Source organism: Microcaecilia unicolor, chromosome 4, assembly GCF_901765095.1.
Source record: "Microcaecilia unicolor chromosome 4, aMicUni1.1, whole genome shotgun sequence".
NCBI lineage: Eukaryota > Metazoa > Chordata > Amphibia > Gymnophiona > Siphonopidae > Microcaecilia > Microcaecilia unicolor.
In genome coordinates, this window is record NC_044034.1 from 183,054,673 (window position 1) to 183,082,658 (window position 27,986).

Here is a 27,986-nt window from a genome sequence, read left to right on the forward strand (position 1 = left end):
ATGCTTGGATGTATGCCATCCGGTCCAGGTGATTTTGCTACTCTTTAATTTGTCAATTTGGCTCAGTACATCTTTTAGTTACAACTGCCTTTCTAGCAAACTGCCCCAGCCCTTAAAACTACCCCCTGCAAACTGGCACAGTCCAAAATCTACTCCTTCCTATAAATCTATTCACCACTAAATTGTTGTGCCACCAAAAAATTGCCCTCTGCAATTACCCTTACATAAGCTTTTATTTATATAGCAAATGCAAAACCATTAAACTAAAGTTACATACTTCTTATATACTGAGTTCAGTTCCCTTCAATTCAGGGCCTGCCCAAAGGTATCTGATGCCCTAGGTAGACCTTCAGCTATGCATCTACCCCCAGGACTGATCAAGGCATTCCCCCTTCCCATGTCCAGCATATATCCCTTCCCTACCCACTGTCTCCAGCATATTCCTTTCTCTTTCCTACCCCCCCTCAACTGTTCAGAATTAGGAATGTACATTAATTAGAAATGATATGGCAAATGTTTTCACCACAAAACAACAGGAAAAAAGAAAACCTAAATGCGCACTCTTTATAAAGACGGTGTATACTAGTGGGAAATAGTGTGCACTCTTTATGAAGATGACATTGCCTCTGAAAAAAACAAAAAAAACAAATGTAAATAAAACCAAATTGTCTTGTGAATGACACAGGAAACTATAAACAAAAAATTATAGTCTGCTCATTCCTACCCAGCATCTCCCCTTTCCTCCCGTATAACCCAAATGTCCAGCATTACCCCTTCTCTACACCCCAGGTGTTCTTCATCATCTCTGCTTCCTTTTCCTTCCCTCAAGTATCCAGCATCACCCTTTTCCTTCCCTACTCCCCCCCCCCAATTGTCCAGCATTGCTCCTTCTTTCCCAGGTATCCAGCATCTCTCTTCTTCCATTCCTACCTGTGCCATTGCTGCTGCTGTCACCTTTGGTCCTCCATCAGGCGATCTCTGAAGTAAAGTGAGAGCAGTTAGTGTGAAACCTTGAGTATTTATGCATTTTTTACTTGGAAGATCCAACACACATGAAGAAGCTGAACACTATTCCAACCCACCTCCCAGATTATTCATGAATACACACTGTTTTTCAACAAAGGTTACACATGCATACCTGGATTCCAGGCAATTTTATATAAACAGCTAGAAAGCAGTATGGAAGAAAAGTAGAGGGTGCCGGACTTAACAAACACCTGGGCTAATCCTACATAATAATTCTCACCTCCAACGTTCTAAAGTAGCTGCCTGTGTCTGTGGCTCCTGGAGTTGCTAAGCTAGGCTCCGTAGCCAGGCTGACATCACTCACAGCTGATTCCCAGGCAGGGGGAGGAGTAAGGCAACTTGCTCCACGTGTTTCCCTATGCCTCCCCCTGCCTGGGAATCAGCTGTGAGTACGCCGCTCAAACACCCCCTCCGCGCATCACCCAAGCCCCCCCGGCACATCAAACACCCCCCCTCCCTCCCCGGCACATCAACACCCCCCCGAAAGCACATCAACCCCCTCGCCACCCGCAGCTGTCACTGGTAACGCTGTCCGGCCGCTGCTGCTTCTCCTGTTGAGCAGCAGTGGTCGCCACAAAAAGAAAAAAAAACATAAATGTTTTTAAACCTGAAACGCGGCACCGTAGACAGCCATCAGGCAATGGCTGTCGGCTCTGCAGCCGCTCCTCCTCTCGCCTCCACATCACTGCCCCTGGAGTAAGACCCCGGAGGAGCGCAGCGACGTGAGAGGCGAGAGGAGGAGCGGCTGCAGAGCCGACAGCCAATGCCTGATGGCTGTCTACAGTGCCGCGTTTCAGGTTTAAAAACATGTATTCCTTTTTTTCTTTTGTAGCGGCCGCTGCTGCTCAACAGGAGAAGCAGCGGCAGCAGCCGGACAGCGTTAACAGTGGCAGCTGCAGGTGGTGAGGGGGTTTGATGCCCGGGGGGGGGGGGGGGGGTCGCTGGACATGGGTGGCTGCAGGGGGGACAGGGGAAGAGGAGGATCGCTGGACATGGATGGCTGGAGGAGGGGGGCAGGGGAGAGGGAGGTGGGGAGGGGGTCCTGAGACCAGAGAGGTGGGGGTGGGGTTGGGGACCCTGCGAGGGGGGGTGGGGGCACACACTCACTCACTTTCTCTCACATACACTCTCTGACACACTCTCTGTCTATCACACTCTATATCTGTCACACACACACAGTCTCACACACACAGACACTCTGTCTCTCACACACTCTCTCTCTCAAACATACACACTCCAAGGAAAACCTTGCTAGCGTCCGTTTCATTTGTGTCAGAAACGGGCCTTTTTTTACTAGTGTCTTATAAGTCATACAGTTCTACTGCATGTCAGTTTCTGATCACCTATGTATCTCAACTCCTTTTTGCCCCTTTAGACTATCACTGTAATGCTTTTTATGGTTCACATATTTTCCAGTATTGCTATCTTTTGCTCATTCTGTCCTGACCTGAGGAGTGGGATTTTACATTAATAATCGACTATCTATATAATATCATACTAACTCCCCAGGTGCTACCTCAGTCTTCCCCTCTATACTTCGCCCCTCTCTATTTCATTACCCCAAAAATGCCTGGGTGAACAAAATAGTCTTAAGATTCTAACTATACACTAACAAATCCCTTTCCACCTGTATCCCAGTTGGCAACTCATTCTACTACTGAGGCCTAGTTATGGAAAAGGCATTACTCCTAATCACTTTTGTTTTTGAGGAAGGAAGGGGGAGATGCCAAACCGTAGCTGGGAGGGGGGAGGGAGTTGGGAGAGAAAGAGAGAGTGTGAATGGAGAGATGCTGGATGGGGGGGGGGGGGGGGGGGCTGGGGGCAGCATCTCATCCCTCACCTCAGGTAGCAGGTTGCCTTGGGCCACCACTGGAACAAGAGTAAGTTTCCAGCACAACTATTAGAGAACACTACTCTGCTACTTTCTCCTCTCTCCATCCTTTAGCTGTATTGAAAAAAAAAAATCAGTATTGGAACCAGTTCTGTGGGTGCTGAGCACCTATGTTCTCTCTAATTTTTGCTGGCCCATGTGCATAGCCGCCGAGAGGGGGGGGGGGGGCATGGGGGCAAAATTCCACGGGCTGGGGCGCGCCAGGGTCTCTCTTTCTCTCTCCTGCTCCTGACAGAACCCGAGTGATCGCGTCCTGACAGGAGCAGGAGAGAGAAAACTGTGGCACTGCGGATGGCCCCCCTTTGAGGCTGGAGAGGACACAGTCCAGAAGAGCACCTCCAGCGCTGGTCTTCTGCCCAGCTGAGTGGATACTTTTGCAGCCACTGGGGCAGGTAATTGACAGAATAGCAGCGCTGGGGGAACACATTTTCTGCTGGCGGGGCCTTGGGATCCCCACCAGCAAAGGTAATTGGATTGTGTGGGGCGGGCAACAGCAATCCGGGTTGCAGCAATCCAGGGGGTGGCGGCTCTGCCCATGTGCACATGAAAACATTTGACTCTATATGTACAGTATAGTCTATGTTCACAATAAAGTCAGCAAAACTTTGGTACCAGCAGTTGGTAAGTGTGTGTGGTTCCTTTCTGAGCACTGTGTGTATATGCACATGTACACAGCTTAAAGGGAACACTGCTGAGTACCCCTAATATTTACCAAGATCTTTTACTGTGTCCAGGGAGGGGTAATTTGTATTATGTTATTATTAGGAGCCCCCAGTATTGAGCAAGACCCTTCACTGTGTCCAGGGAGGGGATAACTTGTGTTATATTTGGCACCCCCAATGATTTTAAAAACACTCGTGCCTATCATTGCCCAAGCCACAGACATTAAAAAAAACCCGTAGGGGGGGGGGGGGTCAAAATTATTATAGCTTCCTATGCATGGCCCCAGATCTAGAAGCAAAAACCACCACCCACAGCGACAAAAACTGAAACACCGTCCAACCTCGGGCGCCGAAGCAAGCGCGTGAACCAAAGAAGCGGGGTTCGGAGCTGCTGTGCGTGCGAGTGCACGTGTGCCGAGGACCCCGTGACGGCTGTGAGGTGCGCGCGCTCTGGCGCGCTCGTGTGTGTCTCTCTGAGACTCTCACTCTGACCAATTTAACTGTTAGTAGTAACTGCTGCAGCTGCTGGGAGGCGGCAGAGAGTTTCGAGTTCTGAAAGAAAGACAACAATAAAAGAAAAGGAGAAAGAAAGAGAGGAAGAAGAGAAGAAAAATACGGGCTCACGAATTCACTTTCTTTTTCCGCTTTGCGAGTATGTTCGGCCGCGTTCGGTGACCATGGACCCCGGCTCCCCGAGCAGGTCGGGGGAAAGGGCATGAAAGGATCATGAGAGGCGGAGGGCCGGCTTGAAATCATGGCTCTGCGGGAAGAGCGCGAGGCTCCACATCGGAAAATGAAAGCGTCGGATGGGGTCAGTAGCGCAGGCGGCGCGGAGAGTTTCAGGAACGGTTATGTCAAAAGCTGCGTCACCCCTCTCCGGCAGGACCACAGACTGGGCATGCTGCTCCACCTCTGCAGGCTCTGCAACGTGGACCTCAGCGCGCCCGGGAGTATCCGCTCCTCCGCGCTCTGTGTCGGGGCGTTTGTAGTTGTTCTCATCTCGGTGCTGATCTCCCGGCGCCTGGAAAGTGGAGTGAGTTTGCTGCTTGTGCGGACTTTGCAGGCTTTTCTTCTGGGCTTTTCGCATTCAGTCATCCCTTTATTTAGCATAGGCTGTGCTTTCTTCTTCTTAACCTTTTGTTTGACAAGAACCAAGAGAGAAAATAACACTCTTTGGCTGACCGCTCTGCCGATATGCTGCTATTTGGGAGACTTTTTGGCCGTGCAGTTATTACAATGGGAAGAAGAGCACCACCAGATGCAAATGGTGGGCAGATTACTGTTCGCCTTGAGCTGCGTGGGTTTGCTGACATTAGTGCACACTTTAAAACTTAAATACAGCGTTTTGATTTTAATTTTTGCTAGTATTGTCTGGTTGGTTTCTTTCACTAGTCTCAGCGCTTTGCCCCGTACCATCAGACCACTTTTTGCCTGCCTGGTTGGTGTTGCCGGTTCCCTCTTCGCTCACGGGTTTGATCATTTTTTTAATATAAGGGAAAGTCACCCTAGGATTCCGATTGCGGAGGAGAAAGTGCCTGTGATCAGACCCAGGAGAAGATCCAGCTGCGTGTCTTTAGGAGAAACTTCAAGCAGTTACTACGGCAATATTAAAATGCCAAGGAGACCTTCTTTACCTTGTATATCCCGAGAACAGGTACGTCCTAAAGAGGGGGGAACTATTTCAAACTACTATCTGGTTGCCCATGGTGATTATTTGTTGATCTTTACTTGTGCAATTATAGACCATTGTGGAATACATATAGCAGTTTTAGACCTTTACAAAGTAGCTTAAAGTAAACTTCTAATGTGATACGAGCGACCTCTGGATGGAAGCCTGCTATCTGCATTGTTCTCATAACGAAAATGTGATTTAATTAGAAAAATAAAGTGAGCCAGAAGTAAGTAGTGTAAATTGCCATTCTTTATGGTAAGATTATTTCTGTTTTTAAATGGCCTTTACTATGCTGCACTTCACATCAGAGCTAACCGTCTCCCTAAGGTGGTGTAAGTAGAAATTGGAAGAGCATAAGATTTACAGCGTTGAAGGATTTCAGTTGATTTTCTTTATTATTGATATGGCAAGTTGATTGTAGAGTGCTGGATGCTTACAAAGAAAAAAAAAAAAACCCGACAGAAAGTAGCAGCAGCCGTTTTATGTGTTACTGTTTAATTTGGAAAGAGGATCATGAATAGGTTCTTTAAAAGTAATCACTGAAGCCGGTTTTAAGTATCCCCCAAACCTTAATTTAGAAATTGAACTTTTAAGGCTAAGATTGTGGTCCCTCTCAGATCTTGAAACTGGCTGGAAGTGTAACGCAGCTAAATGCTTCTTATCCCCAAGACATATTTCTACTTTGCATTCCTACTGTGCGAGGGGGGAAATAACAAAAGCTGGTGGTGTTATTAGCTTGCGCAATAATACCTGCTTGCAGTTTAAAGCTACATGTGCACGTCTGATCTTCTACGTCTGAAGTTCGCAACATAATACTTAGTAAGCGATTTGTGCAGGATTGTGTGGACCTGCAGGAACATCCAGGAAGAAGTTTCGTGGGAAAAATACAAACTTATTATTTTTTCTTTTTTTCAGAGTGGCCTTGAATTTGTTTTGTACTTTTATCTTGTATCGTCATTTGTTCCTGGAGCTGCTTTTTTTCACCACTGCATCTCTACTGTAACCAGCTTAAGTACTTTGTATAACCGCATTATTATATATGTAAAAATATTTTAAATTTACTTATAAATTGATAAAATTGCTTTTGTCCCTGCCCCCCCCAACAGCTGTGTAATGTCTTTATATTTTCCTCTCCCATCTTATGGAGAAAGGGGTTTAACTGGTTATTACATTAAAACAGTCAGGTTTTCTCCTGTAAATTCTACATTATTTTTACACATGAAATATTACATATACATTCTCCTGTAAATACCATGTTATTTGTACACATGAAATATTAAATATACAACTGAGTAGGCAACAAAAACTCTTGTGTCAAATGGCTTCTTATAGTTTTTGATATAAAATACATGTATGCAGTTTCTAGGAGTTGGGCCATGTTTTGGTTTTCACTGCATAATTCTTTTTAACATACTGTTAAGGCGGCTAGATAGCTAGTAACACTCAGATTTTTTTTTTTAAGTTACTGTGTGCGTGTTTGAAAATCTGCTTGCTTTTCTTGTTTATCATGTAACATAGTAACATCTAGATTTGTGATAGTTGCCACAGATATGTGTATGTATATGTATATATATATGTATATATATATATACACATACACACATATACTATATATATATATATACTATACTATATATATATAGTGTATGTATGTGTATATATATAATATAACAAAAGAATTATAGGGGCAGAATTTCTGAAGTAGGCTGTGAAAACTGTATGGCTATTCAGCTATTCTGCATGCAGTTCTGGGGGTCTTTTGCTAAGTCATGGTAGGTTTTTAGCTCACGGTAGAATTCAGCTAGTGTTAAATGTAAGATGCACATAGGAGTATAATGGGTGTCTCAGCATTTACCATGTGCTGAAAACACTAAAGTGACTTAGTAAAAGCCTCTGTTCTTTAATTTGTCAGTTTGTATTTTGTATTTCTTATCTTTCATTACTTTTTATTCTTTTGTTTGGGGTTATATTTTGATTAAAATTTGTAATCACGATTAATAGTGTGGTTTAAAGGCATGTTATTTATTTTTTCCCCTACTGCAGCTCCTTGTGACTTGGGGCAAGTCACTTAACCCTCCATTGCCCAGAGTCTTAAGGAGCTGCAGTAGGGGGAAAAAAACAAAACAAATAACCTTTAATTGTAATTACAGTTTTAATCAAAATGCAGTATGTATATATGTGTGTGTATGTATATATATATATATATATATATATATATATATATATATAAAAGTCACTAAGTCACTTTAGTGTAGTGTATATATAAACACTAAGTCACTTTAGTGTTTTCCGCACACGGTAAATGCTGAGACACCCATTATACTCCTATGGGCATCTTACATTTAACACTAGCTGAATTCTACCGTGAGCTAAAAACCTACCATGACTTAGCAAAAGACCCCCAGAACTGCATGCATATACATACATACACACACACACACATTTCTAAAATGTGATGTTTAGGTAGTATGTGGGTTGTTAAATTATGAGCACGAATGTTAAACTAAAATCTAGCAAGTGGCCAGGAATATCAAAATGATTTTTTTTTGCATGTGTGTTTATATGGAATAGGAAAATTTAAGTTTAAGACATTGTAGTCCTTTTTAAAGCTATATACTTGGCCTCCTTGTACACTGCTCCAAATAAAGATCCATAAAGCAGTAACTTGGTTAACAGTAAAGAACATACCTTAGTTGTGAATGTAGTGTAATTGCAATTTATTAATATTTGATATACTGCCTAGCCTATGTGGATTCAGGCAGTTTATAATAAAATATGGCATTATTTAATTAATTTAATGTGATATATATTTAGTGGAAATTCTAATCTCCTAGGGTGCAGTGGCTACAGTCTGTGTTAAATCACTTTGGGGCCCTTATACTAAGCTGCACTAAAAGGGGCCATGTCCTATGATTAGCACGTGGGTTTCCCCATGCACTGAGGTCACTTAGCAAGGCAGTAAAATGGCTGCATTTCCATTTGTTTCCATTAATGGCCATGCGCTAATGTGAGCCCTTACCAACATCTATTTAGTAGGCGTAAAAAGGGCTCAAATACTAACCATGCGCTAATCTATTGGCATGCAGCAATGTAGCTGCGCCATCCGATTAGCACTGGGCATACCTACATCCTCTTTCCCACCCCCAGAAAAAAAAATGCCCTGGTTCTGGGAAAGTATGTGCAGATGCCTGAACTACTGCTAGGTGCCTGAGCACGCCCCACAGTAGTGACCGTCGCTTAGTAAAAGGACCCATCAATGACTAGCACTTTCATTTCTGGGTGTTTATAAATTTATAAATATAGGTGTATATTTTTTAGATAATTACTTTTCTTTGGGAGGGTACAAGAACACCTATTTTAATTTTGTTTACATCGGGAGAGAGGGTGTTCTATAGTTGCATGCCAGTCAAAACCTAAAATCTGAAGCCTGTTATAACCATCCACAGAATAGACTGAATAAAATTCATTTTATGCACTCTTTACTTGGTGAGCTGATTTGTAAAACTGTGAATCAAATAACTGTCATGCTCAACAACAACATATATGATCCTTTGCTATTCTGGACTAGGTATTATTGCTTGTAAACATTAATACAGCTTATTTAAACATTTTAAGGTTATGCATGGTGTAGTCTCATGAAACTGAGTAGCTGCATTAAAAAAAGTTTTCTTATGTTCCTCAGCTTTATGAAAGGTCTTAAAATGTGCTTGGAGTTTAAAGTGGAATTGTAGTTATTGCAGTCTCAATTCTGCTTAGTTTGATTAATAAATCCATTAAAGATGTTGCATTCCATTGTTATGTTTAGCTAACTGCTGGAAAAATTATATTTAGAATATACAGGAGAAAGTGTCTTAGGTACTGTTGATTCATTTTAGTTAACTACCCTTAAAATGGTATAGTAATCTTCACTATTTGTAATAATAGCAATACATTTTTCAGCCACTGAATTTTATAGTAGCAATGTCTGGATTTGTTGGATAGTATAATTTGATATAATCTTGCTAAAATACCAGTATTGATAGATTTTAAACCAAGCACAAACAGACCTGGTGTTGGAAATCTTCATTTGGTTGAACTCCCATCTTCATATTTAATATGACTGGGAGTGAGTCACTTAGAAGTTTTGAGAAGGAGACCAGTTCCATAGAGGATGTACTCTGTAACCTTGTGATTTATTTGGAACTCTATTGAGAGAGTACTAATATATCTTAATATGGATAGAAAGTTGGTGTTCTGTCCAGCAACAGATCCGAGGAGATGAAGGCTAAACAGCCCTCACAACAAAATAGTAATGTTATTATAGAACTAATCATATAGAAAGTTAAGTGGTTAGCAACATAGAATGAAAAAACCATGGATCAGTAACCTTTCATAATAGGTTGTTTTACTTGGCCATAACAATACACTCAGGTGTATTGGGAGCTAAAGTTAAAGTCTTTATGACCCAGGAAGTGCTATGATAAGCAGGTAAGCATAACCTACAGTACTTTCATGTTAAAATGACTGGGAATATTCTTTGATGCCACATCAGTGCTGCTAACTTTGTCTGTGTAATATTGCTTTTACAGTTGGTTTCAGTAATGTTTCTCTCATGCTCAGACTATAGAATAGCAGTGTGGAGTAACTGCATTTGGATTCTTTTTTTTCAGTGTGCTGATTGGGTCTGGTGGTGGTGATGTGCATGAACTTTGACCTGTGTGTATATGTTGGGGAGGGGGGATGCAAAATGTTTCCCATTATAGTTGCAAAGCCTGTTGACCTGCAACTGAGAAAATGTCTTTTAGGAGGTGCCCATCCCTACCTTTGGGCATACACTGTTTGGGAGAAGGGGGTAGGAGAGAGAGAATAGCTGAGCAGAGCTGCGGTGCTTCACAGAAAAGGGCAGGAGAGGCAGTTTTATGTGGGGAGTTGCAATTGACCACTTTTCCAGGTCTCGATGAAGTCTGCACGTATGCAGGTACAGCCTCTGCAAGATTTTTTTCCGGGGGACAGAACCTAAATCAGCCTTGCAAGAGTGGATCTCTGAATTGTCCCCTTAGTTCGTACTGCTTTTACACAAGGTTTTTCTTATGCAGTAGGCACAGGGGTTTCAGGCTTGTCCAGGGCTTGTGGAGTAGTCTAGAGTTTTGGAGGCTCCTTCTCAGGCTAAGGCTGCTAAGAGGCTGCAAATGGCAGTAACTGAGGACAATGAATCCAATTTGATGGCATCTAGAGTTATAGGTTTTGTTCAGTGGTATGGGTAAATAGTCTTTTTTGGCAGACCCTTTGAAAGAAGGTGAACTGTGTGGCTGAAGGTGACGACTCTATAGTAACCTGTCTCTTCAGGTGAGAGGAGCTCATGGGGATATTGGAACCACTAGACAGCACTAAGTATTGCAGAACAGAAGCCTAGAGCTTTTGAAGGTACTATTCTAGAAAGTATTCATAAGCCTACCAGGGCCTTCCTTGGTACAACATGTGATTTCAGGCACTCTGAGTAGGATTCTCCAGAAGCTGGATTTGGGTTGTAAGAGCCATGGGAAAGCTTTACCACTTAGTTTCTGAAGAGAAATAGAGATTGAAGTTACTGCCAAACGGTGAGTGCTTTTGGTGATGAGTCACTAAGAAGATGCCATACCAATGGAAGACAATACCACTATGCGGGACATACAGAATTATAAGCTCAAGTCATTGCTTATGCAGGCTTTTAAGGGGGTGGCTTTTGGCTTCCAGGGAGCAGTGTGCGTGCAGTGTCTGTATGTCTAGGGTATGTTTGTGCTGGATTCAGTGTGCAGAACAGGAAGATTGCCTGTAATCTTGCATGGCATATGTAGCAGATGCCTTATTAATTTCTTTCAACATACCACAACCGGTTCCCAATATCTAGTTCTTATATTGTCCCAGTTCATTAATCAGTTCACTTCAACAATGCTTTCTCTATTTCTTAGTGACCTTAGCAGTGCTCATTGCCAACCATCTTTCATGGCAATGGATCTAGCACCCACCTCTTCATCTGCTCACTATATGTGTATATAGTATTTGCTATAGCCTGCTTGTTCTTATACTTTTAATTGATTCTTTTACATCAAATACTCATCTTTTTTAGATGTGTCAGACCGGGGGGTTGTTGTCCGACATGCATGTTTCACCCATGCCCAGGGCTGTCTCAAGGACTGGCCCCCTCAGCCGTCTTCAGCTTCAGCTTTGCTCTATAATTAAAGGGTTGTTTCCCCACGGGACATTCAATGAAATTACGTGGAAATACTTTCAAAACAAATAGGAGGAAATATTTTTTCACTCCAAAAAAATAGTTAAGCTCTGGAACTCGTGGCCGGAGGATGTGGTAACAGTGCATCTGCGTTTAAAAAAGGTTTGAACAAGTTCCTGGAGGAAAAGTCCATAGTCTGCTATTGAGACTATTTTTCTCACAAAAATGCCCAAATAGGTATTTTCAAAACCAGTTTTTAGACGTTTTTCTATTAAGTCCGTCAGAAGTGCACTCATCACAAGGGGGGCGTGTTGAGGGTGGAATTTGGGCATTCCTAACACTTGGACGTTTTTCAGCCATAATGGAACAGAACAAAACTGTCCAAGACTAACACTGAGACGTTTTGAGCTAGACCTGTTTTTATAATAATGAATAAGGCACAAAAGGGTGCCCTAAATGACCAGATGACCACTGGAGGGAATCAGGGGTGACTTTCCTTTACTCCCCCAGTGGTCAGTAACCCCATCCCACCCCCCCAAAATGTGATTAAAAACATTACTTGCCAGCCTGCATGCCAACCTCAGATGTTATACTCTGGTCCATTAGAACAGCATGCAGGTCCCTGGAGTAGTCCAGTGGTGGGTGCAGTGCACTGCAGACAAGTGGACCCGGGCTCATACCTCTCCCTACCTGTTACAGTTGTGAAGGAAACTGTGAGCCCTCCAAAAACCACTGTACCCACATGTAGGTGCCCCCTTCACCTGGAAGGGCTATGGTAATGGTGTACAGTTGGGGGTAGTGGGTTTTGGGGTCTCAGCAGACAAGATAAAGGAGCAATAGTGAGGTGTGTACCTTGTGGTCTTGTGTGTGTATATATGTATATATATATATATATATGCGCACACACACAAGACCACAATACACTTTTACAATATCAAAGTTGTCATCCTAGGTCTGTTAAGAACAGCTTGCCTTTTTTCCACAGTTTTTAAGGTTTCGCAGGATTTGTACTGAAAGATCACGATTTTAAAACACAAGCCAATGTTTTGGCAACAGATCTTGAAAGACATGGATATTGCAGGAAAATTCTGAAAGAGGCCTACATGACACCAAAGTGTAACGATTGAGCTCTGTTGCTGATCCCTAGAACTAATAGTGTAGAGAATGATGCATGTAAAACATGTGTGTTAAGTTTTTGGGTGGGGAAATGGTGGCTGGAATTATTAGAAAAAACTGTGACATCATACAGTTTCATCCTGTTTTCAAACACAGAGGCTTTGAGTAGCCTTCGCTAAGGGATGAAATTTTATAAGAACTTTTAAATCCCTCAGGGGATCCCTCCTCTTCTCTGCTCTTCTCTTGCGCCCTATGGAATGCCCGCTCTATCTGTAACAAACTCCCCTATATCCAGGACCTCTTTATCTCGCGTCACCTCCATCAGCTCACCATAACGGAAACCTGGCTCTGCCCTGATGACTCTGCTTCAGTCGCAGCCCTCTGCCATGGCGGTTATCTTTTTTCACATACTCCTCGCCCTGCTGGTTGCGGGGGCGGTGTTGGACTACTTCTCTCTCCCTCTTCCAGATTTCAGCCCCTTCTTCCACCTCAATCTCACTGTTTTTCCTCCTTTGAAGTCCACTCTATCTGCCTTTTCTCTCCTCTGTCTCTTCGAATAGCAGTCATTTATCGTCCCCCTGATAAGTCCCTTTCATCCTTTCTCAGTGACTTTGATGCCTGGCTTGCCTTCTTCCATGATCCTTCCTCCCCCTCTCTCATCCTTGGTGACTTTAATATTCCTGCTAATGATCCTTCCAACTCTTATATTTCCAAGTTACTCGCTTTAACATCCTCCTTTAATCTCCAACTATGCTCCACCTCCCCCACTCATCAAAGTGGTCACTGTCTTGATCTCTTCTTCTCCTCCAACTGTTCACTCTCTAGTTTCCTTGCTTCTGACCTTCCCCTCTCTGATCACCATCTTATAACTTTCACACTTAAATCTCCTCCCTCCCAGTCCCGTCCTATCTTATCTAATTTATCTAGGAATCTTCACGATATTGACCCTTCATCTCTATCCTCCCATGTTTCAAACTTCCTCTCTACTGTGGCACCATTCATGTCTGTCAACGAGGCTGTTTCTTCTTACAACAATACTCTATCCTGTGCCTTAGACACACTTACACCTTTGATGACCCGCCCTATAAGGCGTACAAAACCCCAACCTTGGCTGACTTCTAATATCTGCTACCTACGTTCCTGTACCCGCTCCGCCGAACGCCTCTGACGGAAATCTCGGGCCCTTGCTGATTTCTTACACTTCAAGTTCATGCTGACCTCCTTCCACTCTGCTCTTTTACGTGCCAAACAGGATTATTATATCCAACTGACCAACTCTCTTGGCTCTAACCCTCGACTTCTCTTCACCACATTGAACTCTCTCCTCAAGGTGCCCCCTCCCCCAACTCCCCCTTCATTATCTCCTCAGACCCTTGCTGAATTCTTTCATGACAAGGTTCAAAAGATAAACCTTGAATTCTCTACCTCGCCACCTCTCCCTCCACTAGTCGGTTCCCCTCTCTCTCCTTCCCCTCATTCCTTTTCCTCCTTTTCTGAAATTACTATAGAGGAAACTACACTTCTCCTTTCTTCCTCAAAATGTACCACCTGTTTCTCTGATGCCATTCCCACCCACCTTCTTAATGCCATCTCACCTGCTCTTATTCCTTTTATCTGTCACATTCTCAACCTCTCACTTTCCACTGCAACTGTCCCTACTGCCTTTAAACATGCTATGGTCACACATTTCCTTAAGAAGCCTTCACTCGACCCTACTTGTCCCTTTAATTACCGACCCTCCTCCCTTTTCTCTCCAAATTACTTGAGCGTGCTGTTCACCACCGCTGCCTTGATTTTCTCTCCTCACATGCTATTCTTGACCCACTACAATCTGGTTTTTGCCCTCTCCACTCAACCGAAACTGCGCTTACTAAAGTCTCCAATGACCTATTACTGGCCAAATCCAGAGGTCAATATTCGATCCTCATTCTTCTTGATCTTTTCGCTGCTTTTGACACTGTTGATCACAGCATACGTCTCGATACCCTGTCCTCACTTGGATTCCAGGGCTCTGTCCTTTCCTGGTTCTCTTCCTACCGCTCCCTACCTCTCCCTCCGCACCTTTAGTGTTCACTCTGGTGGATCCTCTTCTACTTCTATCCCTCTGCCTGTCGGCGTACCTCAGGGTTCTGTTCTTGGTCCCCTCCTCTTTTCTATCTACACTTCTTCCCTTGGTTCATTAATCTCATCCCATGGCTTTTCCTACCATCTCTGTGCTGATGACTCCCAAATCTACCTTTCTACCCCTGATATCTCACCTTGCATCCAATCCAAAGTTTCAGCGTGCTTGTCTGACATTGCTGTCTGGATGTCTCAACGCCATCTGAAATTAAACATGACCAAAACCAAGCTTCTCATTTTTCCCCCCAAACCCACCTCCCCACTCCCCCCGTTTTCTATTTCTGTTGATGGCTCTCTCATTCTCCCTGTCTCCTCAGCTCGAAACCTTGGGGTCATCTTTGACTCTTCTCTCTCCTTCTTTGCTCATATCCAGCAGATCGCCAAGACCTGTCGTTTCTTTCTTTACAACATCCGTAAAATCCGCCCCTTTCTTTCCGAGCACTCTACCAAAACCCTCATCCACACTCTTGTCACCTCTCATTTAGACTACTGCAATCTGCTTCTTGCTGGCCTCCCACTTACTCACCTCTCCCCTCTCCAATCGGTACAAAACTCTGCTGCCCGTCTCGTCTTCCGCCAGGGTCGCTTTACTTATACTACCCCTCTCCTCAAGTCGCTTCACTGGCTCCCTATCCGTTTTCGCATCCTGTTCAAACTTCTTCTACTAACCTATAAATGTACTCACTCTGCTGCTCCCCAGTATCTCTCCACACTCGTCCTTCCCTACACCCCTTCCCATGCACTCCGCTCCATGGATAAATCCTTCTTCTGTTCCCTTCTCCACTACTGCCAACTCCAGACTTCGCGCCTTCTGTCTCGCTGCACCCTACGCCTGGAATAAACTTCCTGAGCCCATATGTCTTGCCCCATCCTTGACCACCTTTAAATCTAGACTGAAAGCCCACCTCTTTAACATTGCTTTTGACTCGTAACCACTTGTGACCACTCGCCTCCACCTACCCTCCTCTCCTCCTTCCTGTACACAATTGATTTGATTTGCTTACTTTATGTTTTGTCTATTAGATTGTAAGCTCTTTGAGCAGGGACTGTCTTTCTTCTATGTTTGTGCAGCGCTGCGTACGCCTTGTAGCGCTATAGAAATGCTAAATAGTAGTAGTTAAATCCAGCTAGTCTCCCGAAAAAGAACTTCCATGGCGTCCCACAGATCAATCCAGAGACTTGTGGGTTGTGTCCCTCTACCAGCAGGTGGAGATAGACAGAACCTCCGAGGTTTGCTATATGTGGACCTGTGTAGCCAGCTGAACCTCAGTATTCTCTCTATCTAGCAGGTGGAGGGAAATCTCTGTGCAGCTCTGGTTTGATTTGGCTACTGGTGTCCTTTGGGCCTATTTTAGCCCAGACAGGGGTTGAGTGGCTGTTAGCAACTTGCGGTGTACACCTGGTAGTGCCAGGTCCCCCTACCTTTCCTCCGTCACCCGGGGCTGTTGGCCTGATCGGGTGTTTCCTTTCTCTCCTGACTTTGTTTTTGTTTAATCATACAGAGGAACTAGATGTTCTGCCGAGTCAGTTTTGGGGTCGGCATTTGTGGAGCATGTCAGTGCCTTCTGAGGCGGTTAAGCACTGCTCCCGGTGTGGGGGCCGGAGAGCAGCATCGGGGGAGTGTGAGTCCTGCCGCCATCAGCCCGCAGCGGGTGTTCAGCGCGACGGGGGTTCCCCTGAGGCGTCCGGTGAGTTGGAAGCGCAGGGGATAGTTTTGGCGGTTTCCTTGGGGCAGTTAGTGCAGCGTTCATTGGTGGGCACCATTTTTTCTTCTCAGGCGTGACCCGCTTCGCATGTGGCGGTTGATAGACAAGAGGCACAGCGCGCTTCTGTGGCACAGGCTCCGATGGAGGGAAGCGATGTACAGGGAGCAGGGGAGTCCCTTGCAGTTCCTTTTTCCACGGATTTTGTTTTATTAATGCATAATGCCTTTCTTTTGAAGAAGTCAGGAGTTTCTCTTCAGGCAGCCCTGTCTCTTCCTTAGCAAACTTTGGTTACTGCAGCCTCTCAGTCTTTCCTGCCAAAACGTCCCCAGGTGACACAGTTCGCCCGGTTTTGTCTCTGGGCTCTCCCTCAGAATCTTTGGATTTTGCATTTGAGGTCACCCTGCCCTGTGAGGAGGGGAATGATCCGACGGCTGCCTGCCTTTTTTGCAGGGAAGAGCTTCCCTCCCTGATAGGGCTTTTGAGGTTTTGGCCATTTCCCCCCTGAATCGTCAGGGGGAACAGGTCCGGTACCCTCTATTATGTCTGGCATGAAATGCCCACCTCGTTCCTTTCATGAGCATGAAGCCATGAAGATCCAGTGGGATATGCCGGACAGTGGGCTTAAGGTTGCTTAGAGCTATGTCGTGTCTTTACGTGCTACCTGCTCCTGACTTAGACTTGCTGAAGGTCCCTATGGTGGATTCCTTAATCACAGCAGTCACTAAGAAAACCACTCTCCCTGTGGAGGGTGGCACGGTGCTCAAGGACCCTCAGGATCTTTAGTTGGAGACTTTCTTGAAGCTGCCCTTTGACGTAGCAGCCCTTTCCCTGCAGCCCTCAGTTTGTGACTCCTATGCGGCGCGCGCATGCTTATTGTGGGTACAGAAAGCCTCCTCTCTGGAAGATCTTGTGGCTGCTTTGCCGGCCTTGGAGTCCAGTTTAGCCTTCCTTGCGGATCTTCTTTATGATCTTTTGAGGGCTTTGCCGAAGGAGGTTTCCCTAGCGGGCATTGTGCTTCACTGGCTGTGGTTGCAGCATTGGGCTGCAGATGTGGCTAAGTCACATTTAGCAAGTATTCCTTTTAGAGGAAGAGTCAGGTCCATCCCTATCTAGATGACTGGCTTGTGCGGGCGTCTTCTTTCGAGGAGAGGCGGCGGGCAACTGACAAAGTAGTCGGGTTGCTTCAGTCGCTTGGTTGGGTGATCAGCTTCCCGAAGTGCAGCCTAACGCCTTCCCAAATGCTGGAATACTGGGGGTGTGCTTCAATACCCGAACAGGGATAGTTTCTCTTCCTTCAGCTCGAGCACAGCAGTTACAGGCTCAGTTTCGAGCGCTGTTTCAAACTCCGAACCCGCGGGCTTGGGACTATGTACAAGTTCTAGGTTCCATGGCCTCCACCTTGGATGTGGTAAAGTGGGCCAGAGCTCACATGCGCCCCCTCCAGTGGCACCTTCTGAGCCGTTGGTCTCCGCTCTTGGAGGATTATGAGGTTCGGGTGTCATGTTCGGCCTGTCTTCACACAATCATACACTGGTGGTTCATTCAAAAGAATCTGGTGTCAGGCATTCCTCTGACAACCCCGGACTGGAAGATAGTGACTACGGATGTGTCACTGTCTGGCTGGGGGGCTCATTGCCTGCAATAGACAGCCCAGGGCGTTTGGATTTCGACGGAGGCATCATGGTCCATCAACTGCTTGGAGTTACGGGCGATTCATCTGGCCCTTTGGGAATTTGTCTCTTCTCCACGGTTGCCCAGTTTGAGTTCTTTCAGGCAATGCGATGGCAGTCGCCTACGTAAACTGTCACCCCTAGCGTGCGAGGCGGCTCTGATCTGCTGTTGGGCAGAGACTCATCTCTCTTTCTTGACAGTGGCTCATATAGCAGGGTCACAGAATGTGCAAGCGAACTTTCTCAGTCGCTACCAGTTGGAGCCGGGGGAGTGGACGCTGTCCCCTCTGGCCTTCGATCAGATAACTGCCTGTTGGGGGATGCCAGAGATGAGTTCTCTTAATGTGCAGTTGGCAGCTCTGGCATGTCTTAGAGGCCGGCTTCAGGGGTGTCCATTGCCTCCCACCCAGATGTGGTTCATTTCTTGAGGGGTGTAAATTGTTTACGCCCTCCTCACGTGCAAGTTCTGCCATCCTGGAACCTTAATCTAGTTCTCAAAGCACTTCAGCGTCCTCCTTTCGAACCCTTATTGGGAATTACAATTAAGGATCTCACCTTGAAGGCGATTTTCCTAGTAACCATTACTTCAGCTCAGAGAATTTCAGAGTTGCAGGCCCTTTCTTGCAGAGACTCCTTCCTGCGTTTTACTGAGGTGCGGGTATCAATTAGGACAGTTCCTTCGTTTTTGCCCAAGGTGGTTTATCGTTTCCACTTGGACCAGCCCCTGCATTTGCCGGCCTTCCACCTTGAAGATTACCCTGAGCAATTCCAGGCTCTTCGCTGCCTCAATGTGGGACGGGCTCTTCTCAGGTATTTGGAGGTGACGAATGAATTTAGTCTTTCTGACCATCTCTTCGTCCTTTTTGGAGGCAGTAAGAAGGGTCATATGGCGTCCAAGGACACCATAGCCCGTTGGTTGCAGGAGGCCTTCTCTTCGGCATACGTGGCATTGGGTAAGCAAGCCCCTTTGCAAGTTCGTGCTCATTCTACGTAAGCTCAAGCTTCCTCCTATGCAGAGTCCCGTTTTGTTTTCTCTGGAAGGTATCTGCAGAGCAGCTACATGGGCTTCGGTCCAAACATTCACTCGTCATTATCGGGTGGATGTGGCAGCTCATCAAGATGCAGTGTTTGGGTCATCTGTGATTTCTGCTGGATTGGGGTTGTCCCGCCCTACTTGAGGACTGGGTACATCCCACAAGTCTCTGGATTGATCTGTGGGACGCCATGGCAGGAAAAATTAATTCTTACCTGATAATTTTCTTTCCATTAGTCCCAACAGATCAATCCAGAGGCCCCCCTGGGTTTACTATCTGCGATTTTGTTGCGATTGGTTAGTTTTTGTTTTCGGGTTCCATTCTGAATGTTCCTTCGTTTGATTAAAAATAAATAAATATAGAAGTGGTGAAAGTATGTTGGGCAATTGGTCTGACAATGTCAGGAGAGTTTTCTATTGTTTCCATTCCACTGCTTTGTTATCGTTCATACTGAGGTTCAGTTGGCTGCACAGGTCCACATATAGCAAACCTCAGAGGTTCTCTCTATCTCCACCTGTTGGTAGAGGGACACAACCCACAAGTCTCTGGATTGATCTGTTGGGACTAATGGAAAGAAAATTATCAGGTAAAAATTAAATTTTCCATTGAAAATATCCCATTGGATCAAATAGGACATCATAAGTGTGGAAACCTTAGATTTTGCTCAATTAAGCAAGAATGTTGTAGTATTAATGATTTCGATAGTACAGTATATAAATTGAAAAAAAAAAAAAATTGCCATTCAGATCATATGGTATACGTGTTAAAATGTCCTTGTAGATGTTTTTACATCGGGGGGAAAAACTATCAGTATGGTTAAGTGAACATTGTTCCTGTATATCCCACAACAAGAATGGGGCCCTTCTTGTGGTGCACTATTTTTTTTCACCATACATTTGACCAGCTGCATTGTTTTCTGATTATGTGCAAAAAAATATCTATGCATAGATCATGGTAGGAAGCTTTGCAATCCGAGCAATGTTGGATTATTAGACTGAAATCTTATGAACCCTATGGTCTGAATGCTGCAACTGAATGTCCAGCATTTTTGTAATTTTTGAAGATCGCCTCCTGGCTGACTTACTGCTTTCTCATTGGCTGAAAGCATGTCGGCATCCTTGAAAAATGTATTTAGTGTAAGGCCCTGCTGCCTTCAATTGAGACTTCTTAAAATTTTTGTCTGCTTCGTAGTTCCCCAGGATGAACATTAGAAACTGTGGTGAGAAAGGTATGATAAATAAAATCCAAGCAGGGGCGTAGCTACGGGTGGGCCTGGATGGGCCCAGGCCCGCCCACCCAGTGTCCATCCCCGTCCGTCCGTATCTTCGAATCCTCGCCCGCAGCGATGAACTGGCGGGCAGGGCGCCACTCTCCAGTAGTAAAAGCAGCAAGCTGGCAGGTTCGAGTCCTTCCTTCGCTTCCCCGCCCTCTCTGCGTCCCGCCGCCTGAAAGGAAATGACATCACAGGAAGGCAGGACGCAGAGAGGGCAGGGAAGCGAAGGACGGACTTGAACCTGCCAGCTTGCTGCTTTTACTACTGGAGAGTAGCGCCCCGCCCGCCAGTTTGCCGCTGCAACCTCAGGAGTGGAGTGCAAGTGAGCGAGCCTATGAAGTCCACTGTAAGGAAGCCATTTGGTAAATTTCTGTTCCTTGTCATCAAGCAGATGAAGCCATTATGTATGGGTTGTGTCCATCAACCAGCAGGGGGAGATAGAGAGCACTCAACTTTTCACAGTGCCTCATGGCCAGCTAGCTCCACTGTCTCTTCAGTATTCTCTATCTCCACAAGCAGGGTGGTTGCAGCTTCTTCGAGCTCCATCAAAAATCTGCCTGGGGGTGGCTCCTGGCTTGCCAGTTGTTAGCCGGGGTGTTAGAGGTTATAGCAGCTTCACTTTGAAGGCTCATAGGTCAGCCTTTTCCCTGCCTTACCCATGCCCCCTTGGATGTGGACATATTAGCTTGCTTTTCCCTGTCCTTTCCCTCTCAGTGGATGCAGGTACATTGGTTCAACCTTTCCCTGCCTTTCCCATTTATCTGAGCCTCCGGAGTGAATTTATTTACCTCTTTTGCCTCTGCTTTCCTCACAGCGTTAAAAAAAAAAAATAAAAAAGTCGCGTCGCACTTTAGCGCAGCGATCTTGGAAAATAGGTTTTTCTTGAGATTCTTCTGCAGGACCGGAGCTGTAGTGCTCCTGCGGATTTGGCTGCATCCAGGAGAAGTGGTGCTCATCGCCCCGGATTGGCCCAGGAGGCCTTGGTATGCGGACCTCCGACAGATGCTGTTGGAGGCTCCCTTTCCGTTACCTCTGGTTCCGCACCTGTTGTCACAGGGGCCGGTGGCCATGGAGGACGCCTGCCGCTTTGGTCTTATGGCATGGCGATTGAGAGGGCACAATTGAGAGATGAAGGCTACTCAAATAAGGTAATTTCCACTCTCCTGCAGGCCCGTAAGCACTCCACTTCCGTGGCTTATGCCAGGATTTGGCGCCACTTTGAAGTCTGGTGTGTTTCAAGAGCGCTTTCTCCGTTGCGGGCTCCTGTCTTGCCGATTCTGGACTTTTTGCAGGATGGTGTACACAAAGGCTTGGCCTTTAATTCCCTGCGGGTGCAAGTGGCAGCATTGGCCTCCCTGCATGGCAAGGTTGAAGGCGTGTCCTTAGCTGCTCATCCAGATGTGGCACGGTTTCTTGGGTGGTTCGGGTCCGTCCTCCCGTGCGGGCACCTTGTCCAGCTTTGAACCTGGGGTTAGTATTGAAGGCCCTTCAGGGGGCTCCCTTTGAACCGCTTCGGCGTGCTTCAGAGAAAGATTTGACACTGAAGGCCGTCTTTTTAGTGGCCATTACCTCGGCGAGACAGGTGTCAGAGCTCCAGGCGCTGTCCTGTAGAGACCCTTTTCTGCAATTCTCAGAGTCAGGGGTCACGGTTCGGACCGTGCCTTCCTTCATGCCTAAGGTGGGTTCAGCGTTTCACCTAAACCAGCCTGTTTTTCTTCCCTCCTTTGTTGAGGAGGAGTTTCCAGATTCATTTGGGCAGTTGCAACTTTTGGATGTGTGCAAGGCTCTGTTGCAGTATCTGCGAATTACAAATTCTTTCAGGACCTCTGATCATCTTTTTGTGCTGTTTGCAGGTCCTCACAGAGGGTCTTCAGCGTCTAAAGCCACTATTGCCCATTGGCTCAAAGATGCTATCTTTTCAGCATATCTGCTGTCTGGCCGGGCTCCGCCTGAAGCCTTTAAGGCACATTCCACAAGAGCGATTTCCTCTTCCTGGGCGGAAACTGGAGCACTATCTCTGCAGGAGATTTGCAGTGCTGCAACATGGGCTTCTAAGCTCTCTTTTGCCCGACATTACAGGCTGAATGTGGCTGCCATGAGGGATGCGCGTTTTGGAGCACAGGTGCTAGCGCGTGGTGTGACTTGTTCCCACCCTATTTAGGGATTGCTTTGTTACATCCCATACGTAATGGCTTCATCTGCTTGATGACAAGGAAGGGAAAATTAGGTTCTTACCTTGGTAATTTTCTTTCCTTTAGTCATAGCAGATGAAGCCATGAGTCCTCCCTGTATGATTGTCTGTATTGCATTGATTCTGATTTCAGGTGCTGCTGTTGTTTTCTGAAGTTATATTCCTTCCTTGGGGAGTCGGAAAACAGTCTTCAGGATTCTTGTTACAGTTATATTCCCTTCATTTATACAAAGTGGAGGACGAGTTTATTCCCTCCAGGAGGATGAGTTCATTCCCTCCTTTTTTGAGTTCATGCCCTTAAGGGGCCATCGTTCGCTGTGAGGAAAGTTCATGTTATTCCCATTGCGGTTTGCCATATTGCTTTGGAAGCTTCAAATACTGAAGAGGCAGTGGAGCTAGCTGGCCATGAGGCACTGTGAAAAGTTGAGTGCTCTCTATCTCCCCCTGCTGGTTGATGGACACAACCCATACGTAATGGCTTCATCTGCTATGACTAAAGGAAAGAAAATTACCAAGGTAAGAACCTAATTTTCCCTTTCCACTCCCCCGCGCAGCAGTCGTGTCGCCATTCATTCAAAACACAGCAAGCAAACCTGTGAGCTGCTGCATCCACATTGTCGTTCTTTGCCAAGAGAGATGCTGCGAAGGGGGAGGGGGGGATGGAAAGAAACAGGATGGGTGGGGGAAATTCTGGCCACACTGGTCACTGGAGAGGGGGGCAAGATGAAAGAGAGAAGTGACAGGAAGGTGCTGGGAGGGGGTGAAGGGTGGGGAGAAGAGAGGGAGCAGATGCTGGGCTAGAAGGGTGAAGGGAGAGAGACACTGGGAAAGGTGGAACCATGTGGGAGAGGCCAAGGGGGTGGCAAGGAAATAAACGTGAGGAGGATGGTGATTACAGGGGAAAGAAATATGGTAATGGGGAATAGATTGAAGATGGAAGGGAATGGATGGCTGGGGAAGTAGAGAGATGGGGAATAGGAGAACTGGTGTTTGAAAAGGAAATGGAAATCTGACAGGTATCTGAAAGTAAAACAAAGGAATGGGGTTAGGATAAAATTTGGGTGGACAGAGAAAAGAAAAAAAAAAAAGAAGAAAGAGCTAAAATGGAAAGGTCAATATGTCAGAGGCAAGTGAAGTGTGGGAATGGAACAAGAGAGGAGAAAAAGACAAATGGACAGCAGCTGCTTGAAGGAGAAATAGCAGAAAGATTGGAAAGTTCAAAAGAGAAACTGGATCAACATGATGGAAAAAGAAAATGACCAGACAACAAAGGTAGAAAAGGCATTTTATTTTGAATCTTAACTGAAATATGATAGCTTGAGAAATGTGCATAGCGGATGTCACTTTCCTCATGAGCTAAAGTGTTTCTGATTCTATTTTGAGTTGGGAGGTGCTGGGGGAGAGGTGGAGAATAGGGGGAGGAAGGGGGCGGAGCAGAGAATTTTGTGCCCACCCACTTCGGGCTCAGGCCCACCCAAAATTAGCTGTCTGGCTACGCCACTGAAGCCAAGTAAATCTTTGACAGATCATTTTGCATCTGTGAAGGGTATTGAGTTGTAAAGAATAGAGCCTTCTCCATGATGCCCAAGATGGAGTTTTGCTGTAATTGATGTACTATAAATTTTGTAAATGAATGATGAGTGCTTCTTGACCTCTGCATGGCAAGGAAAGGGACTGAGAAGGGTGATGGATGATAGCTGCTGCCTCATGACTCCTCTGTTTTTGTTCATGTGTTGTACAGTTGTTTCATTTTATCACTCATTAATTCTTTCAACTGCTGCTCAATGCAGTATTCTCTATCCTGTTTTTTGTTAGTGTTTTTCTCAATCCCCTTTTCTGTTCTGAAAAAAGGCTTTTTTTTCTCCCCCCCCCCCAAAAAAAAGTTTAAATTTGACCTTGTAAACTACATCTTTATTTTAAAGCGTTATATTCTACCCTTCTGTCACATTTGTGTTTGGAGCATGTCACAGTGTAACATAAGGTTAAATTAACATAGACAGAAAACAAAAACAGTAATATTGGGAGGGGGGGGGGGGAAGATAATTTCTTTTGAAAATCCAAATATCTAGATAGGAGAGAATTCCAAAATTTAGTTCCAGCAACTGAGAGCCCGATCCCACATAGCAGAAGTGGAGCACAGTTCATAGCCGGAACTTTCATAAGATTAGTGTCTGTCGGATCTAAGAGAGAGAACCAAATCTACAAAATTCAAATGGTCTTTCTAATAACCAGGACCAGATTTCAGGACTTCAAAGATTAAAATAACAATTTTAGATAGTGATGACCTTTCAGAGACAGCATAATAGGCTCAAAAGGACCAGATAATAATAACCAGACAGCTGAGTTTTGACCTATTTTAAGAACCTGTTTTAGACACATAGGTGCTCAAAAATAACAAATCACATTAGTCTAAATTTAACACCAAACCTTGGAGAACAGTTTTATAACAATCTTATTGCAATAAAGAGCATAATCAAAGAACAAGCCTATACAGTAACACAGTAAATGATGGCAAAGACCTGCGTAGTCTATCCAGTGTGCCTAACAAGGTGGCCACAGCATTGCCTGCCATTCTCTAAGGCCTCTAGTCACCCATGCTTAAACAACCTATGGAGTGGAGGAGTGGCCTAGTGGTTTGAGCACTGGTCTTGCAATCCAGAGGTGGCCGATTCAGATCCCACTGTTGCTGCTTGTGACCTTGGGCAGGTCATTTAATCCTCCAAACCCTCCATTGCCTCAGGTACAAACTTAGATTGTGAGCCTTCCTGGGACAGAGAAATATCCAGAGTACCTGAATGTAACTCATCTTGAGCTACTACTGAAAAAGGTGTGAGCCAAATATAAATAAATAATAATATGCCTAAAAAAGCCTTGCAACAGCTATCATATGGCTCCTCAATACTAATGAAAGGTCTAAAATAAATCCAAAATTCTTAATTTTGGCTCAGACTGGAATAGATGGTTCATTGTCAAACAACCCATAAAATTCTCTCTTTACTGTATTCAGCAGAAGCATATACAGTTTTTTTTGTACTAGAAGTAATCTAGAGTGTGCTCTAGATTGAACCATTTTTAAGGATAAAAAACAGTAGTTGGATATGAGTATAAAATAAAAATGTTATTCTTAGCTCATGCAATAAAGAACCTAGTGGTTGAAGATGTTAAAAAACAACAACACATTGTTGACAAAACAGAGCTCTTGGGCACTCCCATCCACATCGCCACATTGAGGCATTGTCACCACTTCTGACTTGTTGCATCCTCTCTCACAAATAGAAAGTAAACCACTGAAGCGCTATGTTAGTTTATGTTAGGACTTTCAAACATTACAACAGAAGGTTCAAAAGCTGTAGAGATTTCTTGAAAAGACCATGAACAATTTTTCTCATTATTGTGGTGACGTAAGGAGTCCAGAACAGACAATGTTTCTGTTCTGTACCCCATATAGAAACTGCATTGATGGGATCCAGTACAGCAAATCATCTAAAATATTGTTGCACTGTAAAAGTAGCATTTTCCCCAAAGTTGAAAGCAGTGGCGCGGTCATAACTGATATTTTGGGTAGGCCCACAGTTAACATGGGCCCTTCTAATCCCACCACATATGCAAATAAAAATAGAGAGATGAAGAAAAAAATTTAACTGGGAATCTCAAGAAGTCAAGCTTTTCCAAGCATGGCAGTACTGGAGAAATAAAAACAGAAATGTATTTTTTCATCTGCAATGCATATTTCCCAAAGCTAATGCATCCAGTGAATAAGTTCAAACTAAAACACTTTTTTTTCTCTTTGTTGTCTGGACATTTTATTTGTTCGCCATTTTGGTGCCAGTTTTTCTTTTTTGTTATATTTTCTAACTCTTTTCAGGGTCTGCTGTTCATTTGTAATTTCTTATCTCTCCTTCTGTCTTCCATCCCTCCCTATATCTGTTTCTGACATATTAATGTTTCCCTTGTAGCTCTTTCCTCCCTTTTTTCTTTTCTGCCTCTGTCCATTCCAAATTTCACCCTCTTTCTCATCCAGTCCTTCATTTCCTTTTTTATTTTTCATTTACATATCCACTTCATATCTCCTTCTCACCCCTAGCTCTCCCATATCCATTCTCACTCCTTCCCTTGCTGCCTATTCTTGTCTGTCATCTACTCCCCTTTACCACATTTCTACCCTCACTATTCTCCTCTCGCTCTTCTCTGACAACTGCCCATGGCCTCTCCAACATGGTTCCACTATTCCCTCTCTTTCTCCCCCCCCCCCCACCCTTGTAGCCTGACATTTCCCTGTACCTTCCCCCATATTTCTTCACTCCTTTCCCATCTCTTACTGGGTCCAGAATCAATCAATCCCTCTCTCCCCCCACCTTTGGATCCAAAATTACTCCTCTTCTTCACCTCAGCTCCTGGGTCCAGCATCTCTGTATTTTTCATCCCTTCCTTTGTCCTGCATTTCCATCTTCCTCCCCTCTGCCCTGGATCCAACTTGGCCCCTCTCCCACCCATGGCTTGGCAGCTTCCCCTATCTCTGAAACCTAATCCCTCCTTCTACTTTAGAATACATTCTACCATTTAGTGGTTGTCGCTGGTGACAGCAGCAACTCATTCACACTTGGTGCCGGCCGTACAGGCTTCTCTCTCTTCCACATCCTGCCCTCACTGTTGTCATTGGTACTTATCAGAAGTACTGTCACTGATTGGAACTGGGCCACAATATCCCAGACTGCTCTGCCAGGATCTTATCAAGGAGACAAACAGGTGCATGGAGATACAGAGCCTTCAAGATGAAACACCTGCAGTCCTCTTCTAGCCTCTGTGCCTCGGAGAAAGCACAAGGCAAAGAAAAGTGAGAGAAACACCATGGAGGGAGAAAGATGTTTAGCCCAGTGGAGTTTACCTTGCTAAAGGGCACAGAGAAGTAGCCTGCCAAAGAAAACATTATTCAAATGATGCTAACTCTTCTAAAAAGAGGAAGTGAAATACTACAATGCTATAAGTCTACTCTTGGCATATCTAAAGTTGGTAGTGCAGAAACGTAGTTGACTTACAGCACAGACACTTGTGTGGAAGGACCCAGAACAGAGGTCTCAAGTTGTTTTTATGTTTTGCTAACTGCTTTCATTATTAAAATTATTTAGAATTTTCAAACTTCCATCACGGACAACCATGAACTGAAGTGAAGATACTGAGTATGAATTAAACAATCTGATGTGCATGCTTCCATAAATAACTCAAGACAGCATGCTTGTGCAGTGAAATTCTGTTCATCGTGTTGGAAAGCAGTATGAGGCTGAAGGCTGAGTGCCTCCAGTTTTTTACAGAGAACTGTTATAACACAACTGCTTGTTTTATGTTCTGGAGTGCCTAAGCAACGTTTTCTTCTATTTTCTTGTATAAGTGAATAGAGTTGTAGTGTGCAGGATGAGGAAAGAAGAAACTGAGCTAAAAG

General features: G+C 44.9%; 1 protein-coding gene across 1 annotated transcript in view; it reads left to right on the forward strand.

Annotated features, from left to right (window-relative positions):
- The first annotated feature begins 4,102 nt into the window (after window positions 1-4,102).
- PDE3B (phosphodiesterase 3B) overlaps window positions 4,103-27,986 on the forward strand; it is a 569,033-nt gene continuing 545,149 nt past the window's right edge. Inside the window, exon 1 of the mRNA XM_030201042.1 lies at window positions 4,103-5,233. Coding sequence (XP_030056902.1) covers window positions 4,334-5,233 — 900 coding nt within the window. The 5' untranslated portion in view covers window positions 4,103-4,333. The remainder of the gene's footprint in view (window positions 5,234-27,986) is intronic.